The sequence below is a fragment of the Amphibalanus amphitrite genome, unplaced genomic scaffold (genome assembly GCF_019059575.1).
Source record: "Amphibalanus amphitrite isolate SeventyFive unplaced genomic scaffold, NRLGWU_Aamphi_draft 000008F_arrow, whole genome shotgun sequence".
NCBI classification, from domain to species: domain Eukaryota; kingdom Metazoa; phylum Arthropoda; class Thecostraca; order Balanomorpha; family Balanidae; genus Amphibalanus; species Amphibalanus amphitrite.
In genome coordinates, this window is record NW_024881504.1 from 112,527 (window position 1) to 131,498 (window position 18,972).

An 18,972-nucleotide genomic window follows, 5' to 3' on the forward strand; every position below is an offset into this window, starting at 1 on the left:
ACGCACCTTGCACTAAACATACCTATATACGTCCCTCATGGCATAGGCGGCGGAGCGGGGGGAGGGGGCACCGGGGCACCGTGCCCCCTTGATTTTGCCATTTTAACATTATCCCGATAGGCGTTGCATGGAAATGGAAATGGAAAGAATGAGACCAAAAGTCAGCAGTGCTCCCCCCCCCCTTAATTGAAGATGTTCCGCCGCTACAGCCTCATGGCTACAAAATGGGAGAGAGAAAGAAAGAGAGAGAGAGAAAGAGAGAGAGAGAGAGAGAGGGGGGGAGAGAGTTGGGGAACGAGGAGGAGAGGGAGGAAGATGGGGGAGAGAAAGAGAGAACCCACAGCGTATCACGAGTGAAGTCTACTGTTGATATTCATACTTCCGCTACCCTGCCAATGTGCCCATCGTTGCGTTTTCGCAACACCGCTGTCTTTCCGATGTGCCCTTCGTTGCGTTCCCGCAACGCGACCGTAGTCATATTTGAAAATAGTCACAAACCCTTTTTGTAGCATTATTTCTTAACAAAATGCATATCTACGCTATTGTAGGGACTCTGCAGAATATGTTTACACAATTTTCATTACGATATTATTAAGCACTTAGCCTACTTATCTTGGTTTTCGTGACGTCATCACTCACAAAACCTTCGACTTCCCTCTGGGAGCTCTAGGCAGTAACTTACCGGCCGCACAGACTTGTAACTGCGTAGTATCATGCGCACAACCATGCTACACACGCTGAAACTTGTCTCATCGGTTAGTCTCTTTTACACACTTCTCAAGCTTTGATCACGTCGACGCTTGCTTGCGTTGCGAAAACGCAACGAAGGGCGTAAATGGGTCACGCATTGGCATTAATTGAGGTTGTTGGCTGTTGCGTCTCAAAGGCGATTAAAAAGACAGGATGTCCCCTATGCTATTTGGAATCGACCTGGAATGTCAACCAAATACCAATTGGCCTGGGGCCGTATGGTTTGGGTATTATTGGCTTCTTCTATGTAACCACGGAAAGCAAGCTATTTTTTTCCGCGAAAGGTTTAGCTCGATCAGGGGCCGCACGGCAAGGGTTCCAACGGAACCCTCCCCCGCGGACCCCTCCTCCCGCACACGGTAGCGTCCGAGAAAACAATAATACGGGCGAGGGTTAGCCCTCGCCCCGTTGGGGAGGCAATTTGCCACCCCCCTATGGTTTATCCTGAACGCCAAATTTTTAGTTCCTTCCCGGGCATCAATTTGACATCTTCACACAAAATTTCAAGTCTTACGTCACCTTAGGTCAGGAGTTATTGAGGTCAAACTGAGGTCATGTTCGAGCAAAAATGACCAAAAAACATGAAATCTTGAAACCATCACAAAAGCTACGGTTACCAAGCAATTTCAAAGTTCTTTATGTGGTTGTGTAGAAATAAAACGGCGCTAAAAAACTGTTCTCTCAGATTTTTGAAATTGTGGGATTTTAACCCCCCCCCCCCAAAAAAAAACTTAGTCTGTTTTAGAAAAACGCAAAATTATCCCAAAATTTTACGAAAAAAAAAACGGAATATGTATGATAGTCCGTGCGCTCTTCTATCTCCATACCAAATTTTAGATCGATATCTCCTTTTTTTGGCCAAGCTATGCGAAAAAACTGTTCAAAATTGATGACGTCAATTTTTTAACTCAATTTTTAGCAATTCTAGACCACGTAGCGCAAAACAAAGACCACCATTAGGCTCCCCGTGACGAGCTGCATCGAATCGATTACCATTCAAAAAAAAAAAATCAGCTTAAATTTGACCTAATTTGACCTGACCTTGACGTGAACTTCACCAGAACATAACCTTAACTGGCCCCAAAGGCTGCCTGACCCACATAATCGCATTTGTCATGTAAAATGGACCATAAAACATGCATCATGTGATATTTTCATATTCTGACCCTCAGTGACCTGACCTGGCATCAGTGACCTCAACTAGCAAAATATGTGTTTAACGAACAATTCCCATCGATGATTTTCAATGACATGCATTTTACTCGATTTTACAACACATTTCTTGAAATGCCTGTAAACGGTGAAAATTCGACATTTGACCTGACCTCACTCGCTTTGACCTAGGTCAATGAAATTGGGTCACAAGGTAGTTCTCCGCCGTGGCTACCCAACACTGTTTGCGGCTTGTTGCTACGTTGCGTGGTTCTCGAGATCTTAGGGGGAGGGGGCCAAAATGCCCCCCCCCCCCCCCCCACAACAGGGCGCGTTGCTCCGGCAGACCCCAACGGGGCGCGGGTTAAGTCGCAGATGATCTACCCAATGCATTCTAGTCTAGGTAGCTGCACGAAACGCATAGGAACTTCGCAAACTCACTAGAATGAATCGTTACTCCGCGGATTCCCCGGGTGGTTCGCGGATCTCGTCAACTCTTCAGGGAGTTCGCGGTTATCCTGAAGAGTCTTGTTCATCCGCGGATCCCCGCCCGTTTATCCGCGAATATACTAGACTTGATGTTCATCCGCGGAGCCACTAGGGACTTCGCGGATACCCTAGGAAATCCGCGGATCCACAGATTTCGCAAACTCACTCTAACATCGACAATTTCCAAGAAGCCAACGCATAACTCGGGAACCAAAAGAGCTACAGCGCCGCGGAAAAGCACATTCGATAGCCCTATTAACGCCCTTTCTGATTAATTCTCTCAGATTTGACCTAACGTCAACGGTTTTGCCTGCAGGGGGCAAAAACTGCAAAAATAGCCGATTTTTTCGGAAACAGTTTTTCTGCAATAACTTTTGACCCAAGCCTTGTACGAGCTTCCTTTTACCGGCGTCGTGTTCCTCTCGTCAAGACGCATCGAATGAACTATAACTTGACCTTGAAAGGTCAACTTGAAAATTTGACCTCAGGTCAAGGTCATGACCTGACCGGAAAGGGTCATGTTGCATATCAGTCGATCCGTATCGTCGACCTGAACACATCTAAGGCGTTTTCATCGCTCTAGCACGCCTCTATCAAAAGTTATTTGCGAAAAACTGTTAGATACCATTCGTGACCTAAGATGACCTCAGGGCATAAACAGGGGTCACGGACACCATTTTCATGTTCAGTGTGTCTAAACCACTTGTAATTCAGTGTTTGGGAGTGTTTATAATGTCTTTCGTCCAAAAGAAGCGCATTTCAATTTTCTCCCATTGACTTATAATGGGGGGGGGGTTGCAAAATTGACCTGACCTTAGGTCATCGATATCAAAATTCTGAGATATACATTTTGTACATGCTATTGCTCTTAGCAATCGCTGAAAGTTTCAAAGCAATCGGTCACTCGGTGTAGCTATGACAGACATTGAAACTTTTTATGAGGTGAGGTCACTTCAAGTGACCTGGTGACCTGACCTTGAATGACCTTGGTCTGAAATTTTCACAACATGTGTAGAATTGATGTATGATAAGGTGTACCAAAAACGGCGGCGCTCCGCGCCGCCGTTTTTGAGATATTCGCGAAAAACCACAAGGGGGGTGTTCAAACACCCCCCCCCCCCCCAGCAGGGCGCGGGTTAAGCTCTGCACCGGCGGCAGTCGCGGGATGAACGTAGGCCAGGACTATGTACATGGCCCCATTCTTTACCAGAGAAGTCTGTAATGGGTGAAAAAAAAAACGAATATTAACATTATGATTGTGATAACCGTTCAGACCAATCTTTGTAACTCAACCCACAGGTGACTCTTTATTGTCATCTTACTGAGCAGTGCACATGCAGGCAGGTGCAGACGGGCAGACGCATATGAGCAGTAGGGCAAATGCAGTGCGCAGGTGCAGGCAGACAATCATGCCCTATGCTTAAGGGTCCATGCAGCGCCACTCGAAGCAGCCGTCAAGCAGATGCAGGCGTGCAGAGACAGACAGGCAATGCATGTGCAGTGAGCAGACACCACGTGCAGTGGACACACCGCGTCCAATAGATAGACACCACGTCCGGTGGATAGACACCACGTCCAGTGGATAGACACCACGTCCAGTGGATAGGTTCCTAAAAAGAAACAAAAACCAATTCGGTTTAACAGATATACCTGCACAGCATTGAGCATCATGCGGGGGGGGGGGGCACGCAGCATACATGCCAAACCCATTCCAATCACCTTTGCATGACAAAGTCTCACATCTCATATTTATACATTGCATTTTAGTGACCTATTTACAAACTTACCAACAATAATGGCGGAAAGATTATCACATAGTTTATATCTATCGGTCCAACCAAGATCCATAGACTCAAAGCCTCAGTAACATCAGCCAAGTTTACTGCGCCAAAAACGTCAATCCTCACACGACGAAAAAACCACATCCGGGCACTTCGAGCAAGAACTATAATAAAACCCTAACTCCTGAGCGGTTCCCTGTACGGTGGTGCCATCTCCAGGAAGGAAAGGAAAGCGATCACATGGTAGATGGCGCAACTGGGCTCACCGGAACGGTAAGTGCAGTGGCTGCGCTTACATCCTCCCCTTTGAATCTTCCTCGATTCAACACAACCAAAACGATCTTCAAACTCTTCACTGTTCAGATCCTGCCAGGATTTTCACCAACTTCGAAGCAGAACGACGCAGCAGCGTCTTACCGCGACGGACCACCACCTGTCGTACTAAACCCTTGTGATCCTTCATGACCTCTTCCACCCTTGCGAGTGGCCATTGTCCTCTTGGCAGTGCCTCATCAACCATCAACACCACATCTCCAGTACTCAAGTTCTTCCGCTTGACATTCCATTTCTGCCTTGTCTGTAGAAGTGGTAAATACTGGTTTCGCCATCTCTTCCAGAACCTGTCGGCAAGGTACTGGATCTTTCTCCATCGCTTCGTGTACACGTAATCTCCTGTAAACAATCCAGGTGCGATGGGTCCTCCTCGGAACAGCAGCAAATGATTCGGTGTCAGGGGATCGTAATCTCTTGAGTCTGTCGACACCGAGGTGAGCGGCCTGCTGTTGAGAATACTCTCAACCTCGCACAAAAGTGTGTACTATTGGTCTCAAGATAAGGGTCCAGGCGGCCTGTAGGTTTGATGCGGTGAATACCCTCACCCTCGCCACAGCTGGAGTGGGGGTAGGGGAGGGGGTGCGTTCGGTCCGAGTCTGACAGCGGGGTCGCTCGCCGCAGTGTGGTGTCCAGCGGTGCAGTCGGAATCAGGCGGAATCATGCCGGCGGCGGTAACCGGTCGAAGGGCCTGGCTCAGTCGCGTCTCGAGACGAGTTACCGAGCAGGGTGTCAGCGATAGATGGGAGGGGTGTGGTCAGGGCGCTGTTTGATCACGAAATCAGCATGCTGTCAGTTTGCTGGCGTTTCTCATCTTCTCATTGGTCGTTGATGAACCACACGTGGTGTGTGCGATTGACCAATGAGAGACTAAGAGATGCCTGTAACTGGCTTCCATATATTGGAAAACCAAACCGACAGCAAGCTGAAAACACGACAGTGCATGGGGCGCGCTAGCTTTGAAGGTAGCTCCGCAAAAGCATAACTTTCCATAGATGAGGGTGACGGGTGTTACCTACCCCAGACTTCTTGCGATTGCTCTCAACAAGGAAACCTGAAAGCTGAAAAATAGCACACTGACACCTGACTTGATTCAAGCGATTCTCTGGTGACACCAACGACCAATTACATTTTCAATTCTTGTCGAGTCACTGACCTATGACGTCATAAAAGACTTCACTCGGTCCCAAAATATTGCGGCTTGGCAACTCCGCCATTGCTAGGTCAACTTCTGCAGATGAATAAAACTCACAGGACTTCATATTTTTCCGAGACCTTGCAACTTTTGTGTCTCGTAATTTCTAGAAGTTCACGTAAAGCTAGGTCAATGACGTGATATCCCTCACCATCATAATTCAACAAGGGAAATATTAAAATTTATGTTGATGACAAAAACAAAATGACTTCAGACTATCGTTTGCACATGGAGGGCTCGTGTCGCTTCACTCCTTGCAAGATCGATGCTCAACTTTTGCGTTGTAAACCATGTGCAACATCATAAACGACGTCACATAGATATTGGAGTTTTTTGTCACTATCCCGCGCACCGTAGACAGTGTTTACAATTGCTTCACGTGCAAAGAGAGAAAATTGTCAGCAGATGTTGTTTACCTCATTTGTTAAACGTCTAGACGTTTAACCAACTGTTAAACGTCTAGTAGACATTTTGTCTAGCCTGAAATATGCCGTATTTTTACATAAAATGTGTTTTTTAAATTAAGTGACCGAAAGATGCCAGCGGTACGAGATAAAATTATTAACCACTCGTAGGTAGAAAAAATATTTTAAACGTCTCGCCTATTGGCTCGACGTTTAAAACATTTGTTCTACCTACTCGCGGTTTAATATATATTAACTACCGTTCCAACTGAAATACAAGGTGGTTAGATATTAAACCGCGAGCAGGTAGAACAAATATTTTAAACGTCGAGCGGTTAGGCGAGACGTTTAAAATATTTTTCTTCCTACGAGCGGTTAAATAATTTCATCCCGTACCGCCGATATCTTTCGGGCGCTTAATGGTATAAAGAATACATTTTATATAAAAATACGACATATTTCAGACTAGACAAAATGTCTACTAGACGTTTAGCAGTTTGTTTATCGTCTAGACGTTTAAAAATCAGTTACACGACATCTGATAATTTTATCTCTTTGCACGTGAAGCAATTGTAAACACTGTCTACGGTGCGGGATAACCGCATTTAAACATCCACGCTCTCCTCTAAATTACAGGGTCATCAATAAAAGATTACATAAAGTCAGCCCCGCCAGAGGCGTAAGACATATTGCATAAACAGCTCACCGTTGCAATGATAAATCTTACACATTTTACATAGCACAGACAGAAATCAGTTGTGTCGCTCAAAGAAAATCTGCTTCTCCGTGCGGCAGACCTCGGCCAAGACCTTCGCTCCGTGCACATCCTTGTATGGAATCAACTTATGTGGATTCTTCGGCGAAGGAGCCTGTATTATTCTTGCGGGTGCTTGCTGTAGCGCAAGCCACTTTTCGTCACTCAATATCACCCTTTCGAACCATTCTTCCGCTTCACTGAGCCGTGAGCCAAAAGGTGCACGCTTCCAGCCTCGACACCATGCTGTCAGGGGAGATGACGGTCATTAGGATCGGACGATAATGTTTCCAGTTCAGTTTCTTCTTGTGGAGGATTGTCCATATTAGAGATGTCAATCAAATACCAACTTTTTGGCATACCGATACCAAACCGATACCAACTTGGTATTTGGCGTTTCGAGGCTAAAACATTTGGTATTTTGTTGGTATTGTGAATCCTCGCTACTGTAAAAGAGACTGTGACTTTGGTAAAAAGTTGGCATTTACCTGATATTCCCAAGTCGGTTCGGTTTCGGTATTTTCCCACGGTTCCTGTTGGTATTTGGTTTGGTATCGGTATCACGACTTTCTGTAATTGACATCACTAGTCCATATATTTAAAAATGCCTTCCCAGGTTTCTTAAGCCATTGCGAACGTGAATACTGGACAGATTACTGAAGAATTGCTAGACTCTCTTCACCTTCGAGCAACTGAACAAGATCCCAGCACCCCTGGTCACTCTGCAGTCAGCAGATTTTTCCTGCTTGGACTTCACCGTTTAACCTCAAGCAACTCAAATTGCGGAGCGAAATCAATGCACGATGGCCGGCGATCATTTGGGGCTCCAGCGGGGGCTTACTTTACGTCATTCGCTAATGAACACCCTGCATTTGTGCACGTGACCTGACCTCAGAGGTCACATGTTGATCTGACACTTTTAACTTGATTGTGAATCGCTGGGTGCAAGGCTTTTAGCTTAATAATGGGCAAAACGGCGGCGGGGTCCCCCCCCCACACACACTAGACCCCTCTCGGTACTCAGAAAGCCGATAGGTCCGACGAGGAATAACGGATACAACGACAACGAGATACGTGCACTCTTGTAAAATATGTTTGTTACGTGTGGATTTGATTTTTGAGAACGTTTCCTTGTCTTGTCTACAAGCTGAAATTCGCCAATCAGCCTTATGCATTACCTAGCTGCATCGCTTTGAGTCCCATCAGTGGGAATGGCTTCTACACTCTACACTATTAGTGCTTTCTTGGAATGATATCACGTTTGATAGAATTAAAAAGCGAACTCATGGCGAACGGGGCTAGAGCAACACTTAACATATTGTTTAATGGTTAACAACTTAACCCTACCGGAGGTTTAACAATGCAGTTATTGAAATGAACTGTTCAACACTTGTTCAGCGCCATAAATGAAATTATATGAAACAGTAGGAAATTAAAAGTTATGAAGGTTGAAATATGCAACAGCTAAGATAATGATGTAAATAGTGACGTTCTCGTTGGTATGCCGACCATGACAACATTAATTGCTACGTCCTAAACAAATTGCCACGTCTTACAGTCTAAGGTGAAACTGCAATGAATGATGCGTGAGCTTTATGGTCCGGCACAAGTTTTATCCTAAAAAAAAAATGTTCTCTCTAAGTTACTACATAGGGGACAGCGACTCTCTTTAGCGTTCAGTTTATTCCCCACGAACTTACATACGAACGCAAATTTGCATGTTGGCAACTAGATTGTGCAGTAAGTTCGACTGGATTTTTTATCATGCCCGTTTGAGCTGTAACGACAAGGCGCCGAGGTTGGCCGCCGGCTTCTGTTTGTCCAGGTCCTGCTGGACGACAGCTCGAAGTTCGTCGATCAGGATGAGGTCCGGAGGGCAGCCAGCTAGCATCTCTTTCCTTCAGAAGTCTGGCACGTTCAATTCGCAACACTGCTAGGCCTTGGCAGAGCGATGAGCTGGCGCCCCGTCCTGATTGAAAATGCATGTCAACATGTCATTGACCATGCGTTGGCTTAGTATTAGGCCGAAGGTAGGTAATGAGCCTTGGAGAGCTCTTCCAATAGCGTCTCACGGTCCTGTTTGGAGATGTGATAGCGCTTCAGCGCGAGCCGCTTGGCCAATTTTGTCGCCAACTACTGGCCCCTCTTCCCGGTCGCCTTTTTCAATGCGATTTCTGTAACGTTTGAAATGGTAGGCGCACACCGGCAAACTGGAACGATCAGCAACACTGCCAGCAGCCGTATGCTTATCCCACCAACACCGGACTGTGCAGACAGTTCGTCTATAATTCAGGCTTGCAAACAAAAACAACAGGCAGATGTCCCAACCAATCAGCAATGGAACGCTGTGTCAGTTCGGCCTGGAACATGCCGGCTGTCTGTCTGGTTCAGCTCCCTTGATAGAAATTTCAGACATTCACGTAGCGACGCAGCCGTTCAGGTGGACAATCTCTGTGAAACTGGCCGTAGCTCGGTGATCCGTGACCCGAGGTCCGTTCGTCACCTCATGTTCTGCGGCCAAGGACCGTGCAATGCAGGAGTGCAGCCTGAATCGTCATCCCTCAGGTGTGGACACGATTAGGAACAGGAAAGTGTTGTCATAGGTAGTGGACATAACTTTTGCCGAACCCTATGTTGTCGTCCTGTAGTGTCTTTCATTGTCAGCGAGACGCTACATGGAGTTAAAATGGCGAGCGGCCCTCCCGCCGGAATGGTGAGCGTCCTTCTCTGTCAAACGCGGCGCTAGTTTCCGCCTAAGCTCCGCTGGCCCGCTCGACTGCTATGTCATGCGGCACAGTCTACAAGTACAGGTGACCGGTCGCGAGATCGGAGCTCCGTAGCACCGAGCGAGTGTGGCGAAGGCGGGGGTATTCACCGCATCAAACCTACAGGTCGCCTGGACCCTTATCTTGAGACCAATAGTACAATCCATCGTCGTCCAAAACTTGCTGGTTCAGCAGGCTGTCCAAGATCTTTCGAACGGTGCGGATTTGTCTTTCCCATGCTCCACCGAAGTGGGAGGCAGAGGGGGGATTAAACCGCCACTCTATGTCCTGCTTCAACATAGCCTCATGCACTTGAGTCTGCTTCAAGTTTTCAAGTTCTGCCTTGAGCTCTCTTTCAGCGCCAACAAAGTTCGTGCCATTGTCGCATCTGATGAGTTTAACTGGACCTCTTCTAGCCAAGAACCGTCGTAGCGCGTTGATGAAGGAGTCCGTTGATTGACTGTCAGCTACTTCGATGTGCACAGCACGCATGGCCATGCAGGTGAAGACCACCCCGTAGCGTTTCACTTGAGCCCTTCCTCTCTTGACATAGAAGGGTCCAAACAGGTCGACGCCCACGCTGCTGAACGCTGGCTGATCGGGCGTCACTCTGTCTGCGGGCAAATCAGCCATTTCCTGTTCCATGGGCTTTGCTTGACGTTTTCTGCAACTTGTGCACGTCCTCAGAACCCGACGCACGCTTGAACTGCCACGTATCAGCCAATACGACTCTCTCAGCTTCGAAAGCGTGTGCTCCCGTCCTTGGTGGCCCACTTGAGTGTGCGCGTGTCTGATGATCAAGTCGGTAACATGGTGACGTGCTGGCAGTATCGGTGGGTGCTTCATGCTGTCCGAGATCGGGGCCATGGCCAAGCGACCTCCAACCGCCACAATCCCGTTCACCAGGACAGGATCCAACTGCCTCAGCTTACTCTTCCTTGGAAGCGTCTTTCCATTCTGGGTCTCAAGTTCTCCAGCACCCCGGGCTAGGGCTTGGAGCTCTATCTTGAAAGGTTCTTTCTGTACCTGCTGGATGATAGTCCTTTCAGCTTCTCTAAGCTCTTCAGATGACAGCAGGGATGGGCCACTAACCGCTCGAGTTCGTGACCGGGTGACAGGACCTCCAGCTTGGCCATCTGTCTTGATCGTTCTTGACTGTAGAAACTTCTTGAACCGTAGCATCCAGGCTACCGCTTTCCTGAGCCGGTGCCAGTCTGAGTAGTGGTGGATGAACCTTTCAGTGGGGCTCTGTTCTTCCACACCACTCACAGTGTAGCACGCTCTGGGTCGAAGCACTTCGTCGTCTTCTGGTTCTAGAGCTTCCATGCCTTCTGGCAAGGCCGGCCACTCCTTCTCTTCCTTCTGTAGGAAGTCAGGTCCGTGCAGCCACCTGTGGTCCAGGAGTGCTGTAGCCTTTACCCCTCGGGAGGCGCCATCAGCCGGATTCTCTTCTGATGTGACGAATCTCCACTGTGATGGAGAGGACTCATCCTTGATGATCGCCAAACGATTGGCCACGTAGACTTGGTATCTTGCTGTTTCGTTCCTGAGATACCTCAGAACCGTTGTGCTGTCCGTCCAAAACGTTGTTTGGTCGATGTTGATTTCCAGCAGCTCCTTCTTGATGATGGCGTTCAGTCTAGCAGCTACCGCAGCTGCCGCCAACTCCATGCGTGGAACTGTCATCCTCTTAACCCTCGCCGGACCTATTGGTTTTCTACATACGCGCCGGCCGAGGGGGGGGCGGGTACGACCCCCCCCTCGCCGTTTCGCCCCTGGTGGAGCTAGCGCGTCGCGGAAAAAACGAGCGTGTGCGCCGTTACGAGACGCAGAGATTGGTACCCGATTTTAAGGTCCTAGGTCAACCAGTGACCTCTGAGGTCAGGTCAAGTGCCCCAAGGTACGGTTCAGTTTTTGGTGAATAACTTCGCAAAAAACGGCCGCAGAGCCGCGATTTTGGCAGCATCGTGTTCGCCTCGCTAAGGCGCGTCGAATGGTATACTTTTTGTCCGGGTCAGGTCAACTTGGGGTGTTGACCTCAGGTCAAGGTCAGGTCAGCACCCCCAGGTCACGAAGTTGGTCGAAAGAGGTCATGTCGCATATCATTCGATTCGGCAGGTCTTCCTGAGTCCATTGGTGGCTTTCTCGACTCGCTAGCTCAATTTGATCGGGAGTTATTGACGAAAAACTAATATGACCTTGATGACGTCATAAATGACGTCACGGAAGGTCAACATTGCAAAAGTGACGCATCTAACCTTGCAAGGAGTGCATCAAATCACGATTCTGTGTGCTTGAGATAGTTGGAGATCGTTCCCGGCGCCAGAATAACAGTTTTCATTTTTCCCCATTGACTTATAATGGTGAGGTCACGAAAATGACCTGACCTCATATGACCTTTAGGAAAAATCCGAGATATACAAGTTGTGAGACTCATAATGGATACTAGATCCTGCAAGTTTCATTTCCCTGTGGCATCTCCTCTGGCAGTGAGGGCGTTGCGAAGTTGCGACATCTGAAGACCGTGCAGAGGTTCACTTATGACGTCATAGGTCAGTGACCTGACCTGATCCAAAAATGCGGTTGGTGTCAAAAGATGCGGCTTGGATCAAAGGTCAGGTATGCCAAGTTTCAGCTCTCTATCGCCAGCGTGTTCGGAGCTATCGCGAAAAAACCCTATGGGGGGGGGCGGCACCCGCCCCCCCCCCCCTCGGCCGGCGAGGGTTAACCCTCGCCCCGTTGGGGGGGGGCCATTTTGGCCCCCCCCTGTGGTTTTTCCTGAATAGCAAGAAAACGGCGGCGCGCAGCGCCGCCAAATTTTCAGTACCTTCCCGGGCATCAATTTGACACCTTCACACCAAATTTCGAGTCTTAGGTCACCTTAGGTCAGGAGTTATTGAGGTCAAACTGAGGTCATGTTCGAGCAAAAATGGGCAAAAAACATGCAATCTTGAAACGCTCACCAAATCTACAGTTATCAAGCAATTTCAAAGTTCTTTATATGGTCTAGTAGACAAAAAGCGGCGCTACAAAACTGCAATCTCGGATTTTCAAAATTTTTGGTTTTTGACCAAAAAAAATCAAAAAATTGATTTTTTTAGAAAAACTTTGAAAAAATCCAAAAATTTTCCGAATTTCGAAAAAACCGGAATATATGTGATAGTGCCAGCGCTCTTCTATATACATACCAAATTTCAGATCGATATCTCGTTTTTTGGCCAAGTTATAGCGAAAAAACTGTTCAAAAATGATGACGTCAAATTTTTGAACTCAATTTTTAGCAATTCTAGACCACGTACGGCAAAACAAAGACCACCATTGAACTCCCCGTGACGAGCTGCATCGATTCGATACCCATTTTATGCAAAAATATTAACTTTGAAATTTGACCTAATTTGACCTGACCTTGACCTGACCTTGACCTGACCTTGACCAAAACGTGATCTAAGCTGGCCCCAAAGGCTGCCTGACCCATATAATCGCATTTGTCATGTAAAATGGACCATAAAACATGTATCACACGACACTTTCATATTGTGACCCCCCCGTGACCTGACCTCTGTGACCTGACCTGGTATCAGTGACCTCAAATAGCAAAATATGTGTTTGAAGAACATTTACCCATCGATTATTTTCAATGAAATGCATTTTACTCGATTTTACAACGCATTTCTTGAAGTGCCTGTAAACGGTGAAAATTGGACCTTTGACCTGACCTGTGACGTCATCGGTTTGACCTAGGTCAATAAAATTGGGTCACAAGGTAGTTCCCCGTTGGGGCTATCCAACGCCGTTTACCGCTTGTCGCTATGTTGCGTGGTTCTCGAGATCTTAGGGGGGGGGGCCAAAATGGCCCCCCCCCCAACCGGGCGCGTTGCTCGGCAGAGCCCAACGGGGCGCGGGTTAAGCGGCGCAACTCGAGACTTCGCCATGACGATCGAGCAGTGGACTTGACCCTTGTCGTTCACCAATCTCAGGTACGAGACCGCACCGTATCCTGTCACGCTTGCATCACTGAAGTGGTGCAACTGGCAAGAAACAACGCGACCAAATCCATCGGGTTTGAAAGACCTTTCCACTTCGAGTGCTTCCAGCTTGGGTAGATCCTCCAACCATTTTGTCCAGCTCCGTTCTTGACTTGGCGTGATTGCGTCGTCCCATCCGATCTTGGTTGCAATCAGCTCTTGCAACATCAGTTTTCCGCACAGAACGAACGGTCCGGCGACTCCCAACGGATCGTAGACCGAGCTGATGACTGAGAGAATCTGTCGTCTTGTCACTGGTTCCATCCGTCTGACATTGACGCAGAAGCCAAGCGTGTCTCTTCCCAAGTTCCATTTGACTCCAAGAGCTTTCTTTACACTTGCTCCTTCCACCAAGTCGAGTCCCTTCTCTGTGACACGTTCAGCTCGATCTGTCGACGGAATCTCGTTCAGAGCTTCTTCCTTGTTGCTGACGTACTTTGTTAGTTCAAATCCACCTCGGCTGCACAGCGTCTTCACTTCTAGCGCCAGCGACCGTGCCTCTTCGACCGTGGGTGCAGAACGAAGGCAGTCGTCGACATAGAAGTTTCTTCGAACCGTCGCCAACGCCTCTGCACTGAAGTCATCCTGGTTGTCACGCGCAGTCTGCTGTAGAGCGAAGTTCGAGCAGCTCGGAGACGATGCTGCTCCAAAGATATGTACGTTCATTCGGTAGTCCTTGGGCTTCACGCTGACGTCGCCCTCCGGCCACCAAAGAAATCTCAGCAGATCTCTATCCATCGGCGGTACTCTGACCTGATAGAACATGGCACGCACGTCTGCCATGAATGCGAATGGCTCAGTCCGGAAGCGCAGAAGAACGCCGAGCAGGGAACTGGTTAGATCAGGACCCTGAAGCAGCACGTCATTCAGGGATACATCACCGTACTTGGCCGCACAATCAAAAACGACTCTGATCTTGTCGGCCTTGTGGGGGTGATACACACCATGATGTGGGATGTACCACACACGACCGTCTGTCCTGTTCAAGCTTTCGTCTGACACCTCCTCAGCGAAATTCTCTTGCAACATGTTCTCCATGAAGGTAACGTAGTCCTCTTTGAATTTTGTGTTCTCAGTCAACTTCTTCTTCAGACTGGCGAGTCTGCGCAGAGCCATAGTTCTGTTGCTTGGCAGCCTCACTTCTGCCGTCTTCAAAGGAAGCGCTACTTCGTAGTGGCCATCTCTCAGTTCGATACTATCTTCCACTCTCTGCAGCCACTTCTCATCTTCTACTGAGGCTGATCTTGTGTCGTCTGACAGCTTTTCACTGAACTCTGCGTTGTACAGCTTGTCGATCAACTCTGGTATCCCTTCCTCTTCGACCTGGACACGATTCGCCGTCACTGTACTTCTCTCGGTGTGTCGAACGGGACCATTGATGACCCATCCGAGCAGAGTTCTTGTAGCGAACGGTCCTCCCTCTTGGCTGTGGATGACTTCCCACGGCTCCATTGCGAGTGGGACGTTGTTTCCGAGCATCAGCTCCACTGGGGCGTCCACACGGGGAAGACGCACGTCCCTTAGATAAGGCCATCTGCTCACATCTTCCTGTCTGGGGATATCACTGTCGTCAACTGGAACTTTCTCCAGACTGTAGACCGCCGGTAGCTGCAGAACATGACGTCCTCCAAGGTCAGCTACTTCCAGTCCATGGACAACCTGACTGTCGATCTTGATCCGGTTCTCACACACGGTTGTAAGGCACAACTGTGTTCTGTTCTTGTCCTGAAGTCCGAGCTTCTCAAGAAGTGATTCCTGACAGAAGCATGCCGTACTTCCACTGTCCAACAGAGCATGTGTCGTCACGGATCTTCCACCCGACCTCACCACCACCGGTACGACAGCCAAACCTGTGTTGCCTTGATTGACACAGCCTGTCTTCACCAACTGTGGCTGTGGTCGATCTGAGCTCTTGACATTGGTTTCTCCTTTGTCTCTTGCATGGTCTTCATCAGGAGACCGCTGTGGTGTCTGACTCGGGACCTTGAAGTTGCCATCTTGATGCAGCAGCGTGACGTGGCGCCTGCCACAGATCTTGCAGGTGCTCCTCTGCTGACATCCTCTTGCCAAGTGTCCAGACTTCAGACAGCCGAAGCACAGACCTTTTTCTTGGATGAACTTCTTGCGCTCATCTGGCTTCCTCAGTCTCAGTGTCTCGCAATCTTCCAAAGCGTGCGTCTTCTTGCAGTAGATGCACTGATTCCGAACTTGCACTGACGTGGCCAGTCCATACTTTGTTCTCGTGCGCTGGCTCTCCTTTGCGGTTGAGTTCGATCTTGAGGCTTCCATCTTCTGACGCCCATACAAGGGATTGGCCGCTATTCTTGCCTCTCTGTCCACAAACTCGACCAAGTCCGAGAAGGTGACTCGCCGTTGTTCATGTTCCATAGCAGCGTCAGCCAATCTTCTCCAACGATCATGGATGTGGAATGGCAACTTCTCCACAATCTTCCGAAGCGTGCGTGGATGATCCGTTTCTCTTAGACCAACAGGCATGTTCTTCATCACGCTGTCACAGACCATCATTGCGACTGCAAAGCTCTGCAGACTTTCAATGTTATCTGCCTTGATGTTCGGCCATACCAACAACTTCTCTATGTGCGCGGCGCTGATGTTCTCCTCATTTCCATACCTCTTTTGCAGAAGGCGCCGAGCCTCCCGGTACCCTACATCGGGTGACATAAGCAGGCAGCCTCTCACAATCTCATGTGGTTGTCCTTCGGTGTACTGCTGCAGATAGAACAACTTGTCGTGATCACTGATGTGTTTGTCTCCAATGCGGCTGTCAAAGGAGCGAATGAATGAGAAGTACTCAGCAGGGTTGCCTCGAAACTTCACAAGTTCCGCTGGAGGCAACTGTGCCTTCTCAGTCACTTGTAGCAGCACATCTAGAAGCCTGGGCTCCTCCGTCACTTGCTCTGACTGTCCACAAGCTCCTTGACCCTCCTGGTGCTCATGACCTTGATTTGTGTCCATATTTTGCTGCAGTCTGAAATCCACAAGAGGCTGAAATGCAGGAGCCTCTACATTCAACGTCTGTGAAGTCTGAGGTTGCTCTTGAGGTGTAGCCAGAGCTCCAAACACCGATCCAGCTCGGCTCCCTCCACACTGAGCAAGTACCCTTTGTTGTGCTTCTTCTTCAGCCATCTGTGCCATTAGAGCTCCTTGCTGTTTCTTGAACTCCAGTTCTTGTATCATTTTCTGAAGTTTACTTTCTTCAGCAGCTTGACTTTTCAGGGCTTCCATCTTCGCCACAAGTCCTGCCTTTCTTGCTGCTGAAAGCATCATTTCCTGATTTGCAGCACTTCGCAGAGAACCAGCCAAACTTCGCTTGCCTGAGAGACCAGACAACTTTGACCCTTGCTGAGACGCACTGTCTTCTGGATGAACTTCATCAGTTGCAGCAATCTCATCTTCCTTTGTCTTGCCTTGTCCCTTCAGTTCACTTCTCTTGACCTCGTCTGGCTTCACACCCTCTTCTTCCATGGCAGCATGAAGACGATGAACTAAAACAGCTTTAGTTCCTCTGAAGTCCAGGTTCCGACTCTCAAGTTCCGCCTTCAAGTCGACAATGCGCAGCTCTTTGATCGCAGCCAACAAAGGAAGGCTCATGACGAAGAAAAGGAAAATAAGGGAAAATAACTTCAGTAAGAACCCGTTGGGAACAGGGAACCAATCAGGTTACAATGTTCCTCTAAAGTGTCCTCCTTAATCCTAGAAATCAATCCAACGCTCCTTTACTGCTGACACTGGCTTAACATCCACACTCTATACACTACTTGTCACACACAATGCTAGCCCAACATCAAGCAGTAATGTAAAAGCAATGGTTATGCAATGTGACAGTGCAAGGCAAGGCACAGCTCAATTGTAACTGTGACAAGTAACTATTCTAGCCAAAATTCTGACAAGTCACAATCAGTTATCAGATACACCCAAACAATGAGCAGCACAGCTCCAAATGCCTATGCAGTAATGATCCTTAACTAACTCAGTCACCTTATTTCTAAATAACCAATAATGACCAAAATACCCTTACAGGAACAACCAGCAAACCAACAAATCAGCCAGCAGAAGGTCTACAATCAGCTGGCAGTCAGCCAAAAACACACAGAATAACTGACAACTGCTCACAATGCAGAAGAAAGCTACTAAGCCGAGTCCAATAATGCTCAATATGCCACTGATCAGCAACCAGTATGTCTTAAATGCTACCAGACAGGGTGACGCAGACGCAAGCAGCTTATTACCAAATTTGTAGTCACACCAAACCAAGTTACCAACTAGCAGCAAACACAAGGTAATTCACTGGCTGATCCCAAAAATCCAATTGACAGCACAGCAAACACAATGTGCAGCAGCATTATTGTTGGAACTTTATGTGATAACCGTTCAGACCAATCTTTGTAACTCAACCCACAGGTGACTCTTTATTGTCATCTTACTGAGCAGTGCGCATGCAGGCAGGTGCAGACGGGCAGACGCATATGAGCAGTAGGGCAAATGCAGTGCGCAGGTGCAGGCAGACAATCATGCCCTATGCTTAAGGGTCCATGCAGCGCCACTCGAAGCAGCCGTCAAGCAGATGCAGGCGTGCAGAGACAGACAGGCAATGCATGTGCAGTGAGCAGACACCACGTGCAGTGGACACACCGCGTCCAATAGATAGACACCACGTCCGGTGGATAGACACCACGTCCAGTGGATAGACACCACGTCCAGTGGATAGGTTCCTAAAAAGAAACAAAAACCAATTCGGTTTAACAGATATACCTGCACAGCATTGAGCATCATGCGGGGGGGGGGCACGCAGCATACATGCCAAACCCATTTCAATCACCTTTGCATGACAAAGTCTCACATCTCATATTTATACATTGCATTTTAGTGACCTATTTACAAACTTACCAACAATAATGGCGGAAAGATTATCACATAGTTTATATCTATCGGTCCAACCAAGATCCATAGACTCAAAGCCTCAGTAACATCAGCCAAGTTTACTGCGCCAAAAACGTCAATCCTCACACGACGAAAAAACCACATCCGGGCACTTCGAGCAAGAACTATAATAAAACCCTAACTCCTGAGCGGTTCCCTGTACGGTGGTGCCATCTCCAGGAAGGAAAGGAAAGCGATCACATGGTAGATGGCGCAACTGAGCTCACCGGAACGGCAAGTGCAGTGGCTGCGCTTACAATGATTATCATAAGGCATACCAATCTGGAAAATGATTAAACTAAAGTTGAATAAAGTGATATATTCCTGCCACAAGCTAGCTTACGTCCCAAACATATAGCTATTCTGACTTGGATAGACGATACCGG

At 48.1% G+C, this 18,972-nt stretch overlaps 1 protein-coding gene across 1 annotated transcript; it reads right to left on the reverse strand.

Annotated features, from left to right (window-relative positions):
• Window positions 1-8,617: 8,617 nt before the first annotated feature.
• LOC122379454 lies at window positions 8,618-17,131 on the reverse strand. Its single transcript, XM_043361696.1, has 3 exons — window positions 17,004-17,131; window positions 13,919-16,427; window positions 8,618-8,683 (listed from the first exon to the last, which is right to left on the reverse strand). Exons 1-3 carry the CDS (start codon window positions 17,129-17,131, stop codon window positions 8,618-8,620), a joined length of 2,703 nt encoding a protein of 900 aa, XP_043217631.1.
• Between the last annotated feature and the right edge of the window lie 1,841 nt (window positions 17,132-18,972).